We start from the raw sequence: 22,022 nt of genomic DNA on the forward strand, positions 1-22,022 counted from the left end.
AAATTTCACAGAGATTAAATCCTGTTAACCATAGAGTATAATTATTTTAATTTACCAGTTTGTCCATCTTAGTTGCTTTTACACTTTTTTAAAAGTGGCTATTTTTACTTTGCTAGAGGAGCCAGTTAGAACTATTCTGATCCAAATGGATAAAAGCCTAAGATTTAAAAAATATTAAAACATATGTCTTAACATGTAAATCAATTTTTAATTAAAATATCTTTTCTTTTAAAAATAAAACTACTTAAAAGTATGAGTAATATTTATTAATTCCAGTTTTAAATGCAAAACATGTAGACCGACTATTTTTCTTTCTTGTATCCAGTATATTTAGAGTAGGTTTTTTGTACCAAATACAAAACATGAATAATTGTTGGGTTTTGAGCATTTTAATGAGGCCTGCTGCCTCCCAGAGGCCCGTATCTGGGATGTAGCTGAAAGGAACCCTAAACTTGTCTGACCCTTTGACCACTACCTCATATTCCTCATCCATGTGGGCACAAATGACACGGTTCGGAGCAATCCCAGCCAGGTCATGAGTGACTACAGGTCTCTGGGGGCTGGGCTCAGAGGGTTGGGGGCACAGGTGGTTTTCTCCTCGATCCTTCCTGTTGCAGGCGTAGGAGGGAGAGATGTATGGATGAAATAAACAGAAGACTGAGGTGCTGGTGCCACTGCGAAGGCTTTGGCTTCTTCAATCAGAGTCCGCACCTCAGAGACAGAGGCAACTGTCTGTTGGGAAGAGACAGCCTCCACCTCACCCCAATGGCAAAGAAGCTATTTTTGACTGGATTGGCTGACCTTCTTTAAACTAATATTACTGGGGGATGGACAGACAACCATCCTCTGCAAGCTCAGGAAGTGATAAACACATAATCAGCAGGTCAGGAAATACAATCAAACTTATTCTGACCCCAGCCCAAGGATGGGATTCTCCTAAATGCACAAAGAAGCAAGCCTAGGGCTTCTGATGGCAGGCTTAGCTACCTGTATATGTATGCCAGGAGCATGGGGAACAAACAGGAGGAATTGACCCTTCTGCTAAGCAATAACAAATATGATTTCATAAGGATAACGGAGACCTGGTGGGACTGCACCTATGACTGGACCACAGGTATAGATGGCTATCCTTTGTGTAGGAGGGACCGTGTTGGGCGGAAGGGGAATAACCTGGTAGGGGAGCTGCAGATTCACGGTCATCTTGGGGACAGTGACCGCCAAGCAACTGAATTCACCGTAGGGTGTAGAGTGGGTAAGATAACTAGTAGGGTGGACGTGCTTGACTTTAGGAAAGCTGACTTCAGTGTGCTCAGGAGTTTAGTCAATGATGCACTGCAGAATAGGAAGTCGTTCCTAAAGGAAGCAATCCTTTGGGCGCAGAGGGAGACAATCATAGTGCAAGGGAAAGGGGGGGAAATGGGCAAAGAAACTTCCTTGTCTAAATAGAGAAATCCAGGGAAGCCTAAGGGCAAAAAAGGAGGCATATAAGCAGTGGAAGCAGGGGGAAGCTACCAAGGACGAGTATACCGACCTGGCCAACACTTGCAGGGAGGCAGTCAGAAAGGCCAAACCAACTATGGAGCTGAGGCTGGCAACACAAATTAAAGATGACAAAATGTCTTTTTTTAGGTATGTAGAGAGGAAAAGGAAGGCGCAGGGACCCCTACTGAACAAGCAGGAGCAAGTAGTGACAGACAGAGGGACAAAGCTGAGCTCTTTAATGAGTTTTTTGCCTCAGTGTTCCTGAGCAAGGGTCAAGATAAGTCTCTTAACGGGTTCTTAGATGGGCATCAGGGGGACACCAGCCTACCAACTGTCAATGCAGAGTCACTTGGATTGACTGGATGTGTTCAAGTCGGCAGGCCTGGATGAGCTGCATGTGAGAGAACTGAAGTAGTTGACCGGTGTCATAGCAGAACCACTGGCACGGCTGTTTGAGTGCTCATGGCACCCAGGTCAGGTCCCAGAGGACTGGAAAAGAGCCAATGTGCTCCCTATTTTCAAGAAAGGGAGGAAGGAGGATCCGAGTAATTATAAGTCAGTCAGTCTCACCTCCATCCTTGGAAAAGTCTTTGAAAATATTATTAAGGATCATATTTGTGCAAGTCCAGCGTGAAAAAATAATGCTGCAGGGCAACCAGCATGGATTCATAGCAGGTAGATCATGCCTGACTAATCTGGTTTCAATTTATGACCAGGTCACAAAATGCTTAGATGCAGGAGTAGAGGTGGATGTCGTTTTCTTGGACTTTACACAAGGCCTTTGATACTGTATCTCATCTCATTCTCATGAATAAATTAAGAGGCTGTGACTTAGGTGTTTACACAGTCTGGTGGGTGGCAAATTGGCTTGGGGGTCACACCCAGAGAGTGGTAGTAGATGGGTCAGTATTGACCTGGAAGGATGTGAGTAGTGGGGTCCTGCAGGGCTTGGTCCTTGGACCTGTACTCTTCAATATCTTCATCAGTGACTTGGATGTGGGTGTGAAGTGTACTCTGTCCAAGTTTGCAGATGGTACTAAATTGCGGGGTGAAGTGAACACTCCAGAGCGTAGGGGACGATTGCAGGCAGACTTGGACAGGTTGGAAAAGTGGGCAAAACACAATAGGATGCAGTTCAACAATGACAAATGCAGAGTGCTGCACCTAGGGCATAAAAATATGCAGGACACAAAATGGCTGGGAAATGACCCTCTCAGCAGCACAGAAGCAGAAAGGGATCTCGGAGTCATAGTGGACTCCAAGATGAACATGAGTTGTAAGTGTGACAAAATCATCAGAAGAGCTAACTGCACTTTACCATGCATCAGCAGATACATGACAGATAGATTCAAGGAGGTGATACTTCCCCTTAATGCGGCATTAGTCAGACCGCAGTTGGAGTACTGTATTCAGTTTTGGGCACCGTACTTTAAAAAGGATGTGGATAATCTCAAGAGGGTCCAGAGGAGGGCCACTTGTATCGTAAAGGCTTTGCAGGCCAGGCCCTATGAGGAGAGACTAAGGGACCTGGACCTCCGAAGCCTCCGCAAGAGAAGGCTGAGAGGTGATCTTGTAGCTGCCTACAAATTCATTAGGGGGACACAGCAAGGAATAGGGGATATTACTGTAGGAATCTATTACAGATCTCCTAACCAGAAGGAAGAGCTCGACCATGAATTCTCTAGGGCACTGAGGCTGCATGCTTTCAGTGCATGGTTGTCATAGGTGATTTCAACCATCCTGACATCTCATGGGAAGCACATTCAGCTAAATCTGACTGATCACACAACTTCCTCACCTGTATTGATGTACCTGAGTCGAGAAGTCCGGGAGTTGACAAGAGGTGCGGCGCTGCTAGATCTGGTTCTGGCCAGAGCGGGTGATCTAGTCAGAGACCTGAGGATTGAAGGGAAGCTTGGTGACAATGATCATGAGTTGATCACTTTCTCTATCCATTGCAAAGCTGGCAGATCAGTCAGCAATGCTGAAATCCTCAACTTTAGGAAAGCTGACTTTCGTAAGCTTAGATGGTTGGTTGTTGAGACCCTGAAAGATCATGATCTGCCAGGAAAGGCAGTCCAAGATGAGTGGTCGCCCCTTAAGGACACAATCTTAAAAGCACAACTCTTCAGTCTAGGGAGAACGTCTGTGGGATTCTTCAGCCTGGAGAAGCGCAGGCTCAGGGGTGACTTGTTGGCAACCTATAGGTACATAAGGGGTGTGCATCAGGATTCATAGGTTCATAGAACATCTGTTCACCAGAGCACCCCAGGGAATGACAAAGTCCAACGGTCACAAACTCCTGCAAGACCATTTTAGGGTGAACATAAGGAAAAACTTCTTTACTGTCCAAGCCCCCAAGGCCTGGAACAGACTTCCACCAGAAGTGATGCAAGCATGTATCCTGGACACCTTCAAGAAACATTTGGACATTTATCTTGCTGGGATCCTTTGACAATAGCTGACTTCCTGCCCCTTGGTCCCTTATAGCCCTAATGTCTATGAAATCTATTACTCCATTCCGGTCCATAGGAAAGGTTGTAAAAGGGCTGGGAGACCCCTTTGGCTCAATAGGAAACTCATGGACCTCCTGAATCTTAAAAGAGAAACCTATAAGGGTTGGAAGATGGGAAATACCTCTTAGGAGGACTATGCATCACTGGCCCACACCTGTAGGGAGTGGACCAAAAAAGCCAAAGCTAAAACTGAGCTCAAACTGGCTGTGGTAATCAAGGACAATAAAAAGCCCTTCTTCAGATACATGGGAAGTTGAAAGAGAAATAAGGGCAACATTGGGCCCCTGCTGTACCATATTGTTTCCTCTGCAGTGGTTCTAATTTAGTTAGAAAAATAAACCTTTAGAAGATGTGAAGTCCAGAAAGGGCCAAATCATATTCTTGCTCAGAGCTTGGCTGTATACTGCTGCTCTTTGGAAGACAATGGAGAAAAGCATGCACAGGAAACCTTATTGCACTTTTACACTATCACCATGTTCAGCCAGAGTGGGCAGAAGCAGCTCTCAAAATTCCCCTGGACACTGGGGAAAACAACTATGGCAGGCAAAGGATAGGGAATGAGGGAGACCTGCCTCAGCATGGGGGGGAAGGAATGGGGATCCTTACCTGCTTTTGGGGCTTTTTAAGTCCCAGAAGTTCCAGCAGCACAGTCCAGTCCAGAACAGGGGTGCAGCCATGCCACTGCACTCACTTTGGTTCTGCCCCTGTATGGGAGGGTGAAAGGTTTTATAGACATTCATGGCAGAGACGGAAATAAACAGGATAGGGGAGCTGCTGTTTTCACCCTGACAGGGCCTGAAAAATCAACTGAAGAAATGTGCAGGGCCTGGAAGATGAGGTTGAGAAGGAAGACAAGGACTTGAAAAAGGAAGGGATGGGGGAGCGGGATGATTGTTTTAGAACTTGATTATGGATGGCCTGGAGGGGAGTTATGTTGGTGTTGGGGATGATGATAACTAGCAAGAGATGGCTGGATCATGGCCAAGAGTGAGAATTTATTGTTATAAGGAATATGCATTTGAGAGGTCAGGAAGATTTTCACTATATTTGCAGGAGCTAGAAGATGGACTGCCTATCACAAAATCAAAAAAGAATGGCCTGAATGTAGAAAGCAGCAAGTCCAGCTGGAATGGTACAGCCCAGGAGTTTCAAGGTATACTATGGCTACATTAAAGCCAGAGCTAACTTTAGCCCCTGTCAAAAAAAGCTGGTAGAAACATTTTCTTTGGAGGAAATGTAGGTAATCTCACAGGGCTGAGCATTCTCTGAGAGTTCCATATTGAATCTCCGAGCATTTTAAATAGAAAATGAAATTAACTTCCATGAAGATTACATTGAGATTTATAACATTTCTGTAGGGACTCAGTCTTATACTTCTTGAAGGGCCAAGTTTCCCCTGAGGCCCAGTCCTCCTTTCCTTTTGAATCAAAACTTCCATTTCAATTAATGAAATGCTCAGGTGACTTAGAAACATCTCTGCCATTGACATAGCCTGAGTAAGGAGTGCAGTATTAAACCACATTAATGAAAACTTAATTCAGATGTTATTAATGTTGTAAATAAATGGATTTATTAGTTGAGCACGCTGCAGAGCACAGGATCTTTTTAGTGTTTGCTCACTAAAGTACTTCTGGGAACAAGTTTTACAGGGAAAGAAAATATTACATTGAGAAAGATGCAAACAGTGCAAAATACAACTTATTCCTTCTCTTCCCCTTTCCTCTGTAAACTCACACATTTTGTGGGGTTAGTAAAATGTGGTTAATTAATTTTCTGGAAAAATGCCCAGCAAATAACTGTTTCCAAAGTGTCTAGAATTATCCTCAGACACTGGAACTCAGAGTTCTGAAAACATGCAACTTAGTATTAGCCAAACAGCATATTTTTCTGAAGTGCATCATAAAGGAGGAATTGGATGAAATGTGGGTGTAATTTTAGATGTGGAGGTAGAGAGAAGAACTGTCCGCAAGTCTCCAAAAGGGCCCAGATTCTTGAACAGTCGGTCGGAAACAGCAAATTATAGAGAGGGGTCAGTTTCAGCACCACCAACCCAGCAGGCTCAGGTAAGTGAAGCAAATATGCTATGGGCTGTACTGGGAGTTTACTCTCCAGACAGTATAAGTAGTGACCGTATGTCCTGGTTTGGCCGGGACAGTCCCAGATTTCATAGGCTGGTCTTAGTTGGTGAAAATTAAAACAAAAGTCCCTGAATTGCAGGGGCATGGGGCGTAGTCCATCAGGGAGGTTGAGTGGCATGGTGCACCTGGCAGGTGGGCGGGCAGGCAGGCATCTTCTGCCTGCAGCAACACCACTGACTTGGGGGTGGGAGGCAGGGCAGTGTACCGGATTTTCCACTGTCCTATATGGTCACCGTAAATATAAAGACGGAGCTCCAGAAAGAAACTGTGGCTCAGTGACAGCTTTCTGGTATAAGAGTGACATTTTTATGGTTTATCTTAAACTACTTTCAAAGCAAAATTACCTGTAACAAGAAGGAACTTTTACTCCTCAGTATGAGTGCATTGTCCTGGTATAATTATATCAGTATAATTACACCTGTATAGTCCTGTTCGTAAATTTCCTATAGAGACAAGCCTTCATGAATCATGGTTCTTCCCAGCTCATTTTGCAACTAATTGGAGGCAGGGAGAATATACTGAGTTGGCCCATTTGCCAGAAGCACCGTGGCTATCAGCTGGTGGATAGAGTATGGAGACGGGGCTGTTTTACTACCTTTCCATCCCAAACACTTTCTTACAGAGAATAATATTAGACATGCAGCCCTTCTTCTCACCCCAGGTCTGGATTTATAAGAAAACCCTCCTAGGCTACATATGGAGTCTTTAGGCCCCTTTAGAGTATATCTACACCATAATGGTATTGTGTACCAACTGGGCCAGTCCCAAGGACCTGCTCTCATTTACTCTCCTATGCATGCTTCAAACGCACAAATACAGTGGTGAGGATGTTTTAGGGTGTCCCTCTATACGTTCTTTTGAGACTGATTTCCACATGTCTGAGAGTTCCTGGTAGGGACAACTCCAGAGCACATACACCAGCAAATTTCCAGGTTAGGAGCATACAGACAAGCATGTCAGGACAGAATGTGCTCCAGAACATCCTGCTGGCCTCTGTCACTGCACCATATTAAACATGTGCTTCCTACCTTGCCCAGTCATGAATCAGAACTGAGCCCTACAAAATGGAGAACATTGGAAACTTGTAGACATCCTCCTTTCTTCTTCCATCCAATTCACCTCTCTTCCTGGACTATGCTGTACTTGTATAAAGAGGCTAGAAGTTGCAGGCCTGCAATATAATTTTTAGGGTATATCATAGACCGCACTTAAATGGGATGTGTTGCCCTCCTGCTGCACACACTCTCTCTTGAACCAGAAGTCAAGTAACTGGCTTAAATCAGGACTGGGCATGTGCCAATAAGCTCCGTCTCTCAGGCAGTTCCCTAGTGCTATGCTGGGTGGTATAGCCATGCCCTGAAAGTGCCATTGTAGAATACAGCCACCATAAAGACTGGTCAGGCAGAAGAAATTATTAGTGCATGGACTCACTGCTTTGCTTTCCAACACATTCCTGAAGTGGTAGTTCCTATTATTTGTTACATGCAGATGGAAGTTTCTAACACTTTAAGATTCAATCCTGCTCTCATTGAAGTAAAGAGCAGCACTGTCTTTTACTTTATAGGAAGCAGATCTGGGTCCTCTTGTGGGGCAGCAGATGAGATTCTACAGTGTTAACAGGCAGGCCTGGCCTAAAGCCTCTGCATTCCAGTGACTTTCATCATGGCATTTGTATCAGCTTTGGACTGGAATGGTAGATGCTCTACCATAATGGGATGCCAAAGACATGCAACTTTTTAACAGGATATATTTCCATACATTTACAGTGCAGAAGGAAGAAAACTATAATAATAGTATGGGTTTAACATGCTGCTATGCACAAGAGGGAGGCAAGGGACATTGGAATGAGCACCTGACTTGAAGTTAGTGTGTGTGTGTGTGTGTGTGTGTGTGTGTGTGTGTGTGTGTGTGTGTGTGTGTGTGTGTGTGTGTGTGTGTGTGTGTGTGTAACCACAGAAACCTGAACAGCTGGAGTGTTCACGTACAGTACAGGGGGAATCTCTGGGTATCATGAAGCTCTTGTTGACAGCTTTCTGCTACCACCTTCCTGGTCCCTCCAGGAGAAGATAGCATGGGGTACCAAGATTGGCTGCAATTACTGGTGGCATAACAGCCAGCAGTAACCATTATAAAGTGAAACAATTAAGAACAGACTTTGGACTGTTTTGAATTGTGCTGGTCTGGTCTCCAGCAGCTCCAGTCATTGTGGAGAGAAATTTACTTTTAGGGCATAGGCAAATGTAATAGTTGAATCTATATGAAATGATAGAGATGTAGCTGTTGTGGCCCTGTCCCTGCTCAAGTGTAGCAAAACCATTGCAGTTTTAACAGTTCATTAACTAAAGTTAAAAGGTGACATAGTTAAGCTGAATTGCTGCAGGAGCATGTAGATATAGCAGTTACCTCAGAACTGATGCATGCTCCTGAGCAGCAGCTCCTCTACCTCTGCTAAAGCAGTTAAAAAGGTACATTTACCTAATCCCCCTCTCCTCCCAGCTGCACCAGACACAGCTCTGAACTTATAACCTTGGGCTCCCCAAGCCATGACCCAGGGCTCTGGGCCACAGCGCCAGGGGTACACAAGTGTTTTACCCAATAGGCAACATTGGACAACCATGATGAACTGTTTATAACCAAATTGATATTTTGTATTGCACTGTTCACTGCCCTAAAGAACCACTTTTATTTCAGCTCACTAGTTCTGCAGCAACTGGCAGGAAAAGTTTAACAAGCATCCAGACAATGAGAATCCAGAGGGAAACAGACTTCCTCAAGTAAGGGGTTGCCTTTTTTTTTTTGGGGGGGGGGGGAGGAGGGTCAGGCAATAACAAAACAAAATTGCTTTATCCATTGCAATGATAATACTGTCAAACAAACAAACAAACAAACAAACAAACAAACAAACAAACAAACAAACAAACAAACAAACAAACAAACAAACAAACAAACAAACAAACAAACAAACGTTGTCATAGATTTATTTTTAAAATACTGCTTTAAAATTTTACTGACTTGCATGTTTACAGCCTACTATCAAGCAGAAGCAAAATCTCCTTTTGTGAATCAATCACATCAACTCCTTGCACCCCCAAGATCAGAATGTGCAGCCCTTAAATCACCGATCAGTATTGCTAACCCCACCGAGCCAAAAATCATGAGATGAACTCTTTAAAGAAAACAAAAAACAAAAAAAAGAAAAAAAACAAAAACAAAAACAACAAGACAAAGACACACACACAAACAAACAAACCAACCAGGAGATTGTCATGTAAATTATGACATGCTATTTTTTGAAGTGGGGGGGGGGGAGAAGGGGATTATTTGTGAAGGGGTGTGTGTGCGGGGGGGGGGGGGGGGGGGGGGGGGGGGGGTTTGAAGCCCAGGGAGAGGGGTCCCTGCACAAAAAACTTGGCAGGATGCAGGGTACTGTGGGTCAGGAATGAGAGGCAGCAGTGGGGCTGCGGCTTGGGAGTGAGGAACAGACACACAGACAACATCCAGCTGGTAAGTGAAGGGGAAGGGGTGGGAAGAGAGAAGAAGGGCAAGGGCGGGGGCAGATCGAGGCCCCCACAGTGAGGGAGGGAGTAGGGAAGGAGCAGGGGCTGGGGTGAATGGGGTCCTGGGGCCAAGGCAGGTCATCCAGAGGTGCAGGGGAAGGGGGTGCAGCTCTCCTCAGCTGCATGCATCCCCAGGGGAGGCATGTGCCCCCTATGGGGCAGAGGTGAGCTGCCTGCTGCTGACTGGGGCTCTGCACCATGCTGCCTTTGCTCCAGGAGCTCAGCTGTGCAATGTCAGTGTGCTTCCTGCTCGGGGGGCAGCAATGGTGTCACAAGGCTGAGCTCCAAGGCAGCAATGCACAGAGCTCTAGCCCACAGTGGGCAGCCCACCTGTCCTGCAAGGAGCACATGCCTCCCCTGGGAGTGAATGCAGTTGCAGGCAGCTGCCCCCCACCCCCCTCTGGATGAGCAACCTGCAGAGCACAGAGAGCGCCATTCACCCCAGCCCCTGCCCCTGGGAGCCACCCTCTGGCTACGCAGTGTGTCCCCTGTCCACACAGCAGGTGGCAGGCACACCTGGCATTGCACAGCTCCCAGGGCAAGGCAGCAGGGTGCAGAGCCCCAGCCCACAGCATGGGCAGCCTGCCTGTGCCCCACACACATATCTGGAGGGCATGTGCCCCCCCTCCCCCCATCTTCCCTAGGGGTGTGCGCTACAGCAGGGAGCCACACTCTTAACCCTCCCCCCCCCCACCACCAATGGTCTGGATGAGCTGCCTGCCACACAACTTGACCCAGCCCCAGGGCCCCATTCACCCCTGACCCACTCCCCCACTGTGGGGGCCTCAACCTGCCTCCTCCCAACCCTTCTGTTTCCCCCCCCAACCCCTTTCCCTCCACAGGCTTACCAGCTGGGTGCTCTCTACATGTGCCAGAAGGAAAATCCTGAGATGTGAGTATTGTATCCTGAGATTGTGAATTAGGGTTAATTTGATTTGGAAATTGGGAGTCTCACAACTTTTGAGAGAGTTGGCATTACTACTGATTCATGACTAAGTCTTCATCCCTGCATGCTAGGGTTACATGATCTAGGCCTTCGACCTCCCTTTTCCAGTGGGTGTTTGGTTTCAGACTGGTCCAGAGTATGCAGCAGCACAAATTGAAAACATGTTAAACCAGTTTGTTATTTTTAGGTGTGCACATTGCTTAGCTCCTCGGCCATCTGATCCTTTTGCTCACTTCTGTCAAGAATGTGGTTCACCTGTCCCACCTGTGCCAGGACATCGCCTCCCACCCCCTGAAGGAGCTCAGGTTAGTAAAAACAGCTGTGAATACCAACTCCATTTTTTTTTTTTTTTTAAAAAACAGAAACAGCCTTCCTCAGCAAATCATATAGTTGAAGAAGAAGTTTGCTCTTTCTTCCAGTTACAAATTCTTACTCTTTGCGATTCTTCAGATTCTTAATTGAGGTGTAGGTTGGCTATTAAGAAGAACTTTCTAACTCTAAGGATGTTTAAGTATTGAAACAGATTCCCAAGAGATGTGGAGTCTCCATCACCGAGTTGTTAAAGTACTTCCGAGACAAGTGTTTGTCTAGGATAGGATCACCCCTGATTGAACTGACTCAAGCAGAGTTGGACTTGGATAAACTCAAGGTCTTTTCTAGCCCTATCTGTTTTTTTTTGTTCCCTGCCTTCCCCTAATACACTACTAGGTGCAGGGCTGCCTGGCTTACCTGAATGTTGAAGGACTCGGGGACCCAACAAAGTGAGACTTCTTCCACCAGTGCCTCAACTAAGAACTGGTGAATTCCAGTCAACAACAATTGGAGAAGGTTGGCAGTGTTTGGAGTGCCTTGAAGTCCAGCATCATCAGTGCCTATGAAGAGATACTTGGATTCTCTACCAGATACAATCAAGACTGGTTTGATGAGTGTCACGGGGTGGGGTGCAGGGGCGGCCATGATCCCTCTAGCGCCCCCCTACCGTGCCAAGTAGGCGATCCAGCACCCTCTTATCTCGTCCGCCTGGTATCCTCAACGAGTGCCTCTGCCCGTTTTAACAGCTCTATGAGTACTGCTCTCTCATTGAACTCGGTCTCACCAGCTTTCACTTCTCTGGCCAATCGCTGTTCAAGATTTTCCAGCTTTCCTTTTAGCAAGACCATGATCTCCTGGGCCTGCAACTCACGCTCCATTAGGGTCATCTCCTTCAGTGCCTCAGCTTCCCTGGACTCTTGCACTTTTAAGTTTAGCTGGGTATTTAACTCCTGCAGCCCCTGTATCTTTCTCGAGAGCCTGCCTCTCCCACTGTATCTGTTCTTTTTCTGTGGCCAAGTCTGCTTCTCTCGCCTGGCCATCCTTTAGTAGAGCCTCACCTGACTGAACCTGCTTACCGAGTTGATCCTTTCTACCTCCAGGTCCTGCACCCGAGATCTTAGCCTCTCATTCTCCTTCTCGCTCCTGGTATTGATCGCACAACATTTCATAATTCTTTATACAATTCTTTACTGTTTCCCCCGTCACGCGTGACAATTTCACTATTTTCTTCAGCTAAGACGCAGCCCTCGGTCAACTCTTCCTGCAATTGATTGACCCTCTGTTCCATTTCCAAACACCTCTCCTGCCATTCCTCTCGGTCCTTCTGCAGACCGTCTATTTGGTCTCCCTGGCTGCGGATTGCCTTTTGTAAGACACCTATTAGGTTTTTGGCTACCTCTAGTTTTTGTTGCACCTCTAACTGCTTCCCTGTTGGGGTTACGCAGGCCTTCGGAGACGGTGTCCTCCAGGCCTCCAGCTCCGCCTGCATGTGGCACAGCCTGTCCTCCCTATCCTGGCTCTTCCTGAGCCATCGCCCGCTCTAGTTTTTTAGTTTTCTCTGCCTCCGCTATCAAGAGGCATCTGATTTCTTTCGCCGCCTCCTCCTTTTTGCCTGGCGACAAGTGCTGCTCTAGGGCAGCTACTTTCACCTCAGCGCTGTCCTTCTGTACTTTAGCAAGTTCCAGCTCCTGTTCAAGCTGAACCACTTGCTCTTCCATCTCCCCCATTCTCAGACCCCATGCCAGCTCATCCAGTCCCTGGCCTTCTCTAAACTCTTCCTGTGCCATATCTACTCAACCCGTACCTTTTGGCTCAGGGTCTAAGTCTTGCTGCGGGACTTCTGAGCAATGGGTACTCTACTTGGCTCTAACTGACGAGCTGTGGTGAGCTTATCTGACTTTATCCATCCGTCTCTGTTCTAGCCCTCTGGGTTCGTTCCCCTTCGCAGGGACACAGGTTCTACCCTCACGCACAGCCGGTTTCCCGGCCAATGCACCAGTTGTCATGGGGTGGGGCGCAGGGGCGGCCGTGATCCCTCTACCGCCCCCCCCCCACCGTGCCAAGTAGGCGATCCAGCACCCTCTTATCAAAGACATGGTGGGCGAGATATCTGGTTCTATATGGGAGGCTGCCTTTGATCCCCTAGTACACGGTGTTATGCTGGAACTATTCCCTGTTCTGTATGGGGTGACTTGGTGCACCCGAGCCTTAAGGGCTATGCGTGCCCCCAACCTCCCCTTTAGCATGCCCCAAGCCTTGCAGCTGTACTGGACGTTCTCGTGTCATATGCTCGCCCCTACCTGGGGTCTCTCGATACGCGCACTCCCTCTCTGGGGTTTCTCCATATGCGCGCCCAATATACTCACCCCTCCCGGGCTTCTGTCCACCCTCTCCGGGCCTCTAGCTGTGTGCTCGGCTCTGTCGAGCTTCTATCAGTCAAGCCCCTATACACACATCCGCCCCTCTCCAGGCTTATTCTCGCATGCCTGCCCCTCTCCAGGACTTCTACCGCGCGCTCCCCCTTCTCCAGGACTTCGTGTCAGTAGGGTGCTAGTCACTCACCCTGGAGCCTCTTATTTTAGCCTGCCTGCCGGGCTTGTTCTCATGTGCCAGCCTCTCTCCCGGACTCTTACCACACACTCACCCAGGCTTCCTGTTCCCATATGCCTGCCCTCTCTGGGGCCTATGCCGCGCTGCCCGCGCTCCTCACCCACACTCGGGGCTTCCTGTGGTTGGGAACCAGGCAGCCTTAGCCTTACCTGGCCCCCAGACCCACCTTCTCGGGCCTAGCTCTCATGCTTCCCGCGCTTGGGGCTCAGGTGGCCCATAGCCGTGCCTGGCCCCTGACCCTTTTTCTGGGTTGTATACCCCACTGGGCAGAATACTGCCCCTTACAGGGCCAGGGTCACAACACCCCACAACTTTGCACCTCTCCCTGGCACTCACCCATAGTGCCAGCTCCGGCATCAGTCACTGTGCCACCCTGGCACCGCTTGCTGTGCCCTTATTGGGCACCAGGAACCCCCAAATTATTGGGGAGCTCCCGTGAGGCCTCCTCACACCCCTACAGCCTCACCCGGTCCTCCGGTATTCACACAAACAGCCCTACTGCAAAGCAAACTACTAGCCAACCAGCTCTAACTCAAAATAAGCTTACTGGCTATAACATAAGGGTCCAGGCCCAAACTGGCCCTCTTGCAGGGGCAGCTCTGACAGGATTCTCTCTGCCCTCACCATGCTGCAGCCGGCGAGGCGAGGCGAGGCGAGGCGAGGCGAGGCGAGGCGAGGCGAGGCGAGGCGAGGCGAGGCGAGGCGAGGCGAGGCGAGGCGAGGCGAGGCGAGGCGAGGCGAGGCGAGGCGAGGCGAGGCGAGGCGAGGCGAGGCGAGGCGAGGCGAGGCGAGGCGAGGCGAGGCACTGCTGCAAAACTCCTGCATCTCAGGCTGCCAAAAGGGAACTAGCTCTTGTCTCAGCCTGGTCGCTTATAAAGGCCAGGCCCTGCCCCCTTCTAGCCAGCTGACCAACATTAGTTGCCCTGGCAACCCTCACCTGTGCTGCTGTGTTGATTGGCAGCTGTCCCTATTACTATTATTAATAGCAAGCACCCTAGTGCTCTGCTACAATGAGAAACACTGGGCTGCTGAACCAAGAGTTGATTGGCCACAAATGCAAGGCATCTTGTGCTTGGCAGAACAACATCAACTCCAAGCAAAAGAAACTGAATCACAAACAAGCCAAGACAGAGGTCCAAAGGAGGACCCATAATGTGAAGAACAGATGGTGGGGAGACAAGGCTAAGGAGATTCAACATCTCTCTGATATTCATGATATGTGAGTTTTTTTCAATACCACCAAAGTCATCTATGGTCCAAGCACTTAAGGACCAACACCCTTGAAATCTAAGGATAGAGTAGACCTGATAAAGGAAAGCGGGGCTGTTAGTGCCTTCTGGAAGGAGCATTTTGAAGACCTTCTCAATCAAAACCCAATGTTGACAAACCTCCTTCCCACAATACTCAGTCAGAGACTACCTCCAAATCCCTCCAACACTTGAAGAGGTGAGGAAAGCCATCAAGCAGATGAAGAACAAAAAGGCAACTGGATCTAATAGGATCTCATGAAAATTTTAAGCACAGGGGAAAAAAGCTCACACCACAACTCCATGCCCTCATGTTAAGGAATGATTAGGAAATCCCAGATAACATCAGGGATGCCCTGATTGTGACAATCTTCAAGAAAGGAGACAAGTCCAACCATGGAAATTGCAGAGGGATCACCTTGTTGTCCACTACAGGAAAGATCATTGCAAGAACCCTTCTAAACTGTCTTCTTCCACTTGCTGAAGAGCTCTTCCTGGAATCTCAGCATAGGTGTAAGGCAGGGATGGGCAAAGTCAGACCCTTGGGCATCTGGTTGGCAGTGGACTCCATTTCCCAGCTGCCCCTGAACATGGCTGGGGTTGGTCTCCATGGAGACCCCAGCTGGACCTGTGCTGTGAAAGCTCAAGGCTGGGGTTTCTATGGAGACCAGCCCCAGCCACACTGGCAAGGCAGAGCAGGGAAGGGGGCTGCTCCAGAGCAACTGGGATCTTGTGATGGGGGCAGCTTGCTCCAGAGCCAGGGCAGAGCCGTGATCTATAGCCTATATGCTCTGGGCACAGGTGTGCAGGCAGGGGATTGCAACTTTGCCCCTGTTCCTTGCAGTGCTGACAGCCTGGTCTGGAGTAGAGGCAGAGCTACAATCCCCTGCCTGGAGCATGCAAGCTACAGATTGCAGTTCTGCCCTGGCTCCGGAGTAAGCTGCAAGATCCCAGCAGCTCCAGAGCAGCCCCCTGCCCTGCTCTGCCATGCACCCTGCCAGTATGGCTGGGGCTGGTCTCCATGGCAACCCCAGCCTTGAGCTTTCACAACATAGCTCGGCTGGGGTCTCCATGGAGGCCGGCCCCAGCCATGTGGGCAGGGGCTGCTGGAAATGGAGTCTGACTGCTGTCTGGATCGGCCATTTTGTGCACCCCTGGTCTAGGGCATCAAGAGGTACAACTGACATGATCTTCACAGCTTGCCAGCTGCAGGAAAAATGCTGAGAACAACATAAACCTCTCTACGTGGCCTTTTTTGATCTCACAAAAGTCTTCAATGCTCTCAGCCAAGAAGTGCTGTAGAGGATCCTTCTGCAGTATGGATGCCCACTGAAATTCATCACCATGTTTCGCCTGTTCCACGACTGTATGTGAACAGTGGTTCTCAATAATGGATCTATCACAGATCCCTTTGAGGTAAAGATAGGAGTTAAGCAGGGCTGCATCATTGCTCCAGCACTCTTTTTGATATTCCTTATTGCAATGCTACATCTGACCACTAACAAACTTCCAGTTAGAGTGGAGCTAGACTACCGAATGAATGGTAAACTGTTTACTCTCAGCTGACTCCAAGCCAAAACCAGGACTACCGCAATCTCAATCAAACTCCAGTACACTGATGATGCTGTAGTTTGGGCTCACTTGGAAACAGACCTTCAGGCAATTGTCTATGTCTTTACCAAGGCATATGAGAAAATAGGACTGACTCTTAACATTCAGGAGACTAAGGTCCTCCATCAATAAGCTGTTACTGAGCAGTCCCCAGCTCTAGTAATTCAGATGCACGGTGAAACTCTGGAAAACACTGAGTAATTCCTGTACCTCAGAAGCCATCTCTTGCAGAAGGCTAACATCACCTCAAATATGCAAGTCCAGCCTTCAGATGCTTGAGGAAACAAGTGTTCAAAGATCACGACTTCAGATCTGAAACCAAGCTTATGGTTTATCAAGCAGTTGTGATCCCCACCTTACTGTATGGAGCTGAGACATGGACAATGCACAAGAAACCATCAGCGCTGCCTGTGGAAGAACGTTCAAATCCAGTGGGAAGATAGATGTATCAACATTAGTGTCCTCTCACAGGCAGACACCACAAGCATCAAGGCAGTGATCATCCAACATCAACTTTGCTGGCCAGCCATATCATCTGGATGTCTGACTCCAGACTCCCAAAGCAAATTTTATTCTCCCAGATCAGTCAAGGCATATGCTCAAGAGGAGGGCAGAGAAAATGCTTCAAGGATGTCCTCAAGGCCAACCTGAAAAAATGCAATATCGACATCAGCTCATGGGAGACTATCACCCAGGACCTCCCCAAATGGAGGAAGTGTTTGCTGCAAGTATCTCAGTACTTTGAAACCTTACCATGATAAGAAGAGATGGAAAAATGGGAGCAGCAAAAACTGTGTATCACGGATCAAATCAAGAATCCAGTCACCCACCCTAGATCTTGTCTTCCATCTTTAGACCCCCAGATAAGACAATCACCGAAGACAATCATTCTTGACTACAAGGGATTGCCAAAGACATTACTGGGTGCAGGGATGCATGACTTCAATGACTGGGCTGTACCTGCTCTAACAAATATTACCAGATTGGGGTGGGGGTATTCTGGTGCCCCCTGCTGCATCTGGTGTACAAGGAGCTTATTCCTCAGCTGTTGTAAAGTAGACAGAGCTGGGGCAGGTAAGTCCTCTGACCACTGCCCCCCCACACTCCCCCTCCCTTCGGTGGTCAGCACTCTGCCTAGGGTACTCAGGAGCTCATTATGCCTCTGACTAGATTCCATGCACACAGCCATAGCAGCTGGATACTGAATGCAGAATGACACAGGATCAAATCTAACCCATCAGTTTTCCTAGTGATAGGGAATGAGACAGTGGGACAGGATGAAGAGGAGTGACATCCATAGAGGCATCAAGTCTTCAGTAAGTTCCTGTTGCCTCCAGGGAATTCCTGTCTGGGGACTACCTCATATTAGGTTGCAAGGGGTTACAGCAGATTGGAGGAGGTAAGGACAAAGGAACAGCCTCTGTACATGATATACTTCCCTGCTGATTTTATAGGATAAGCCTGGGAGTTAAGGTGACACAAAATACAACATAATAAAGTTTAGGTCAGATCCCTTCCTTTGCAATGTTGGGAAATTTTTAAGAACAATATAGGAGAAAGTCAATCATCTGGAATAATTACTGTCACCATTATTCTAATCTAGATAATCACTTTCTGGATAAACAAACACCATTGTATGAAATGCTGATACTAAAAGCAGCGAGAAAATGTATTGTTCCAAGTAATGTTTTAAAATTACAAAGCAGTACACAGTAAACAAGCAGTGCACAGTTGTCTCATTGATAAGCAAAATCCAACTGCAGGTCAATGGTTTTGTTAATATAAAACCTTCCTATTAATTGACTTCCTGGGTAATTGACTCCTACTGAACTTTAAAACAATGTACCTTGCATATATAAACTACACTAAGCACGAAGCAGTTATTACTTAGCCAACTAAAAAAAAAATCCAGCTTCCCTTAGGTCACTTGTCACTGAGGATTTCCCTTGTTTACAAATACTAGCCTTCTTCCCCAGTTTGCTGAGGAAATAGTGCTGTTTAAAAAAAGTTGCAGGAATAATTTTTATTATGCAAAAGAACTCTCATATTTCTCAATATGGTTTTTTGCAAGCTTTCTACCATCAGGCAGACAGCAGATATGGAACATTTCTGAGAAATTAAAAAATATTCTTTCAATTAGAGCCACTTAATCATCCTTAATTGTAACTGGAGTACAATCTGCTAGCAGTAGCAAGGTTTTGATACTGCTGCAGTATGCAGCTTTATAATACTTACTATGTTTTCAGTGGACACTGTGTATATATTAGTTAATTGCCTAGTGTGTCCTCCAGAGACCATGTAATATAGTGCATGCATTAATAGCTCTACCAACCACATAATAATGTGTGAATAGCTCATGTAAAAAATAATCGCAGTAACACAATGACCCTGAAACTGTTGCACAGCTCCCACTGAAATTAATGGGCAGTAGTCCCTTATGTAGTATGGAAAATCTTGGCCTAAAACTCTGTTCCTCTATTTTTTATCTATTAGGTATTATTGAAGTGTTTGATCCCATAAAGAACATAGAGTTTCAAACAACACAGTCTAAGGCCCTAATTCTGAAAATGCCCAAGAGTAATTTGCACATGCAAAACTATTCCAGTGAATTCAAGGAGACTGCTCACACTTCATAAAGCTGCTCAGGTGCATGTTTACAGGCTTAGACAAGTAATTCAACAGCACTGTAATGACCTGCCAAATGATGGAGCTAATCTCAAAGCAGTTTGGGTTCAATGCTATATTTAAGTTTACATTAGAACTTGTGGTAATATTCTCATCCTATTGAAATCATAGGAGTTTTGCCATTGATTTGAATGAGAGCAGGATCTGACCCTTGTTGCTTTCCAATTGAGGTGGTATGCTGAAGAGGGTGCTTCAAGATCAGGGGAAGCATGAAAGAAAATTGGAAAGCAGAAGTGTGAGGAGAACCCACAGGGGTGTTTAGAAAGAGATACAAGTAGAGATACAGGCAGGGGGGTAGCATTGTTTAGAGCCTCCAACGAAGGTGAAGATGGGAAGTTGCAATTTGATGTCAGTGTGAAGGGAAAGCCAAGCTAGGGAGTGGTATGGTAGATGACAAGAAGTGTGATTTTGGTGGTGGCTTTTAGATAGTGTAGAGTATTGTAGGCTTAAAGCTGTCTAATGATAGGATAGTATAGAATTGCTTGACTAATTTGGTTAGGAGAAGAACAGGCAAGAGAATGTCACAAGGTGGGAACCATTTTTGAAAATTCAAAAAAGATGTATTGAGAAGCTAGAGTAAGGACTGCAAGTACAATTAGTACAATTGTCTAAAGTACAATTAGAGGTTTGACTATAGACACAGCTAATTTTAGACAAGCTAAAGCTTATATAGGTAATAAGAATAAGCATATGAATATTCATTGGAGTAGCACCTGTTAGAACACTTTTTAATTTTCTGTTTACCTTATTTAGTAAGCTTTTTGATATTTTAGCCAAGCAATAGAGTATAAAAACCAGGTCCACTTTGGGATTTTTTTCTTTTTGGTCTTGAACTACAGATCTTGCTGAATCACCTACTTGCAAGTGTACCTAGCTAGTGTCATTTAGCGACTTAGTTTTTTAAATCTTAGGTAAGAAGGCCTTTTCTTTAATGGGCTGGCCCCTGTAAGAAGTTTTTTAAGACTTTAGGACTTTGAAATGTTAAGATTAAATTATTTTTAAATAATTAAGATAAGATAGGCCAAAAATATGCATTTTAGGCACTTTAATAAATTTTTGGATATGCATTATCTATACTGTTTAGCCATTTATATCATTTCTTTATTTTGCTATTGAATTTGCTATTAAAATTTTGGGTATTCTTATTCTGTGAGTATTTAATTTTGATGAGACTGGCACTTCAAACCTTTCTTGGTTCTCAAAATCCATCTGAAGGTCAACTATAGATTGCAGGGGTTGGGGTGAAAAACCATAAGAACAGAGAACAGAAGGTTACGTAAGTGGAGGGTTGACCAAGGCTTGGAGAAGAACAAGTAGTAAAGAGAAGATAGAAGCTTTTAGAGACTATTAATTATGTGATGTAGCTACAGAATAGTTATAGCCATGATTATTGAGGTAATCTTATTATGCTTATTCAATTCCATGGAACAAAGTAGAATAACATTACCCCAGTAATCATTACTATAGTTACTCTGTAGCTACATCATATAATTCATAAATGGCCAGAGCAGAAATGCTCATGGTACAGCCCTGTCGGATTCCAGCAAATCTGTAAATACTGCTGTACCTTGTCACAAGGACATGAAGAAGGAAGGAGGGAAGGATTCCATGGAGCAAAATAAATAATTTTATAGGTATCAAATCTTTTATCTCATTTTCCTAAAAATATTGGGTGAAGCTGCTTTACTTCAGTAGAAGTAGTAGCATCTGGCTCATGAATTAAGAATTACATTTTAAGTTGCCTGCAAATATTTGTATTAAAGTCAGATATAGGTTTAGGCTCTGCTTAACAATAATGCTTGAAAGCCTTGCTCATCATCATTTTCATAACAATACAATCCTGTCATCTTTCATTCAGATGGGGCCATGTATTGAATGCAGAACGATGGTGCCGATGAACACACCCTCTTGTATTGTATGTGAGGCTCCAATAGCTCCACAGTTGCAGCCCCAAGCCAGCATCTGCTTAAAGGTAAATATGATTAAATGAAACTAAGAAGTAATTTACCTAGTAGTCTGTATGATTCTTATAGGTGATTTTGTTAAAAATACATTGATCTTTTTTGGGTTTGTATAAATATGTTGCTACTACTTAAAGGGTTAGTAGGATTTAACATATTTACAAAGTTGTAGCTGTCATTAAAGACAGACCACATTAGCATGTCAGGGCATGTTATATGAGAGCACAAAATGTCAGCATTTTCTGTTCAAATAAGCTACGGGTGCATGTTCTTCTATTCATTATGAAGTAGACTAGTTTGATTTATCTAGTCATTTATGCCTTACTCATAAGCACTTAGCTCCAGTAAATCTGTCCTCATTATTGTGTTTATCTCTTCTGACTGTGAACTATTACATGAGAAGGTACAGGTGGTGCAGTTACTGGATGTGGGATTTGGCTTGACATGTTCAAGGAGGTGTTATTGTAGTGGGGATAGCAGGAGTGATGCACTGTGTGCCAGGGGGTCATGGCTAGGGGACATTTCCAGGAAGGGCATGATACTGAAAGGTTGGTGCTGAAAGGAAAATGGTGGGAATGAGGACTATCTGGCAGTGAACAAAGGAAGCTCACTATTTGAGAGTAGTTTTCTTCTGGGTGTCAAAAGTTACCATTGTCACAGCTACTTGCCCACTCTGAATGGCTTAGGGCAGCCTTAATGTAGATACAAGAACAAACCTAAACCACTTGACGGTGGCTAGTGAGGACACAAGCTATAGTACAGAATTTGTCATGCTTGTGATTCCTAACATAAGTGGAAGCTGAAGGTCCTTAGTTGTAATGAAGGTTGGCCAATGAGATCCTTCCAGGCAGCATGCTTCAAAGTTGGAGGCAGTTTTCCTTACAAATGCTAGCCTGTTTGTAAGAAATGCACAACTAACTAAACTGTCATTGCTCATTAGTTTGTAAACAGCTCCAG

The 22,022-nt window shown here is 45.9% G+C and overlaps 1 protein-coding gene across 1 annotated transcript in view; it reads left to right on the forward strand.

Annotated features, from left to right (window-relative positions):
- DZANK1 (double zinc ribbon and ankyrin repeat domains 1) overlaps nt 1–22,022 on the forward strand; it is a 47,328-nt gene that overhangs the window by 5,625 nt on the left and 19,681 nt on the right. Inside the window, exons 5-9 of the mRNA XM_090052151.1 lie at nt 5,052–5,151; nt 5,937–6,061; nt 8,828–8,910; nt 10,827–10,944; nt 20,963–21,076. Coding sequence (XP_089908277.1) covers nt 5,052–5,151; nt 5,937–6,061; nt 8,828–8,910; nt 10,827–10,944; nt 20,963–21,076 — 540 coding nt within the window. The remainder of the gene's footprint in view (nt 1–5,051; nt 5,152–5,936; nt 6,062–8,827; nt 8,911–10,826; nt 10,945–20,962; nt 21,077–22,022) is intronic.

The sequence above is a fragment of the Crocodylus siamensis genome, chromosome 1 (genome assembly GCF_052110815.1).
Source record: "Crocodylus siamensis isolate JL-2025a chromosome 1, ASM5211081v1, whole genome shotgun sequence".
In the NCBI taxonomy this organism is placed as follows: Eukaryota; Metazoa; Chordata; order Crocodylia; family Crocodylidae; genus Crocodylus; species Crocodylus siamensis.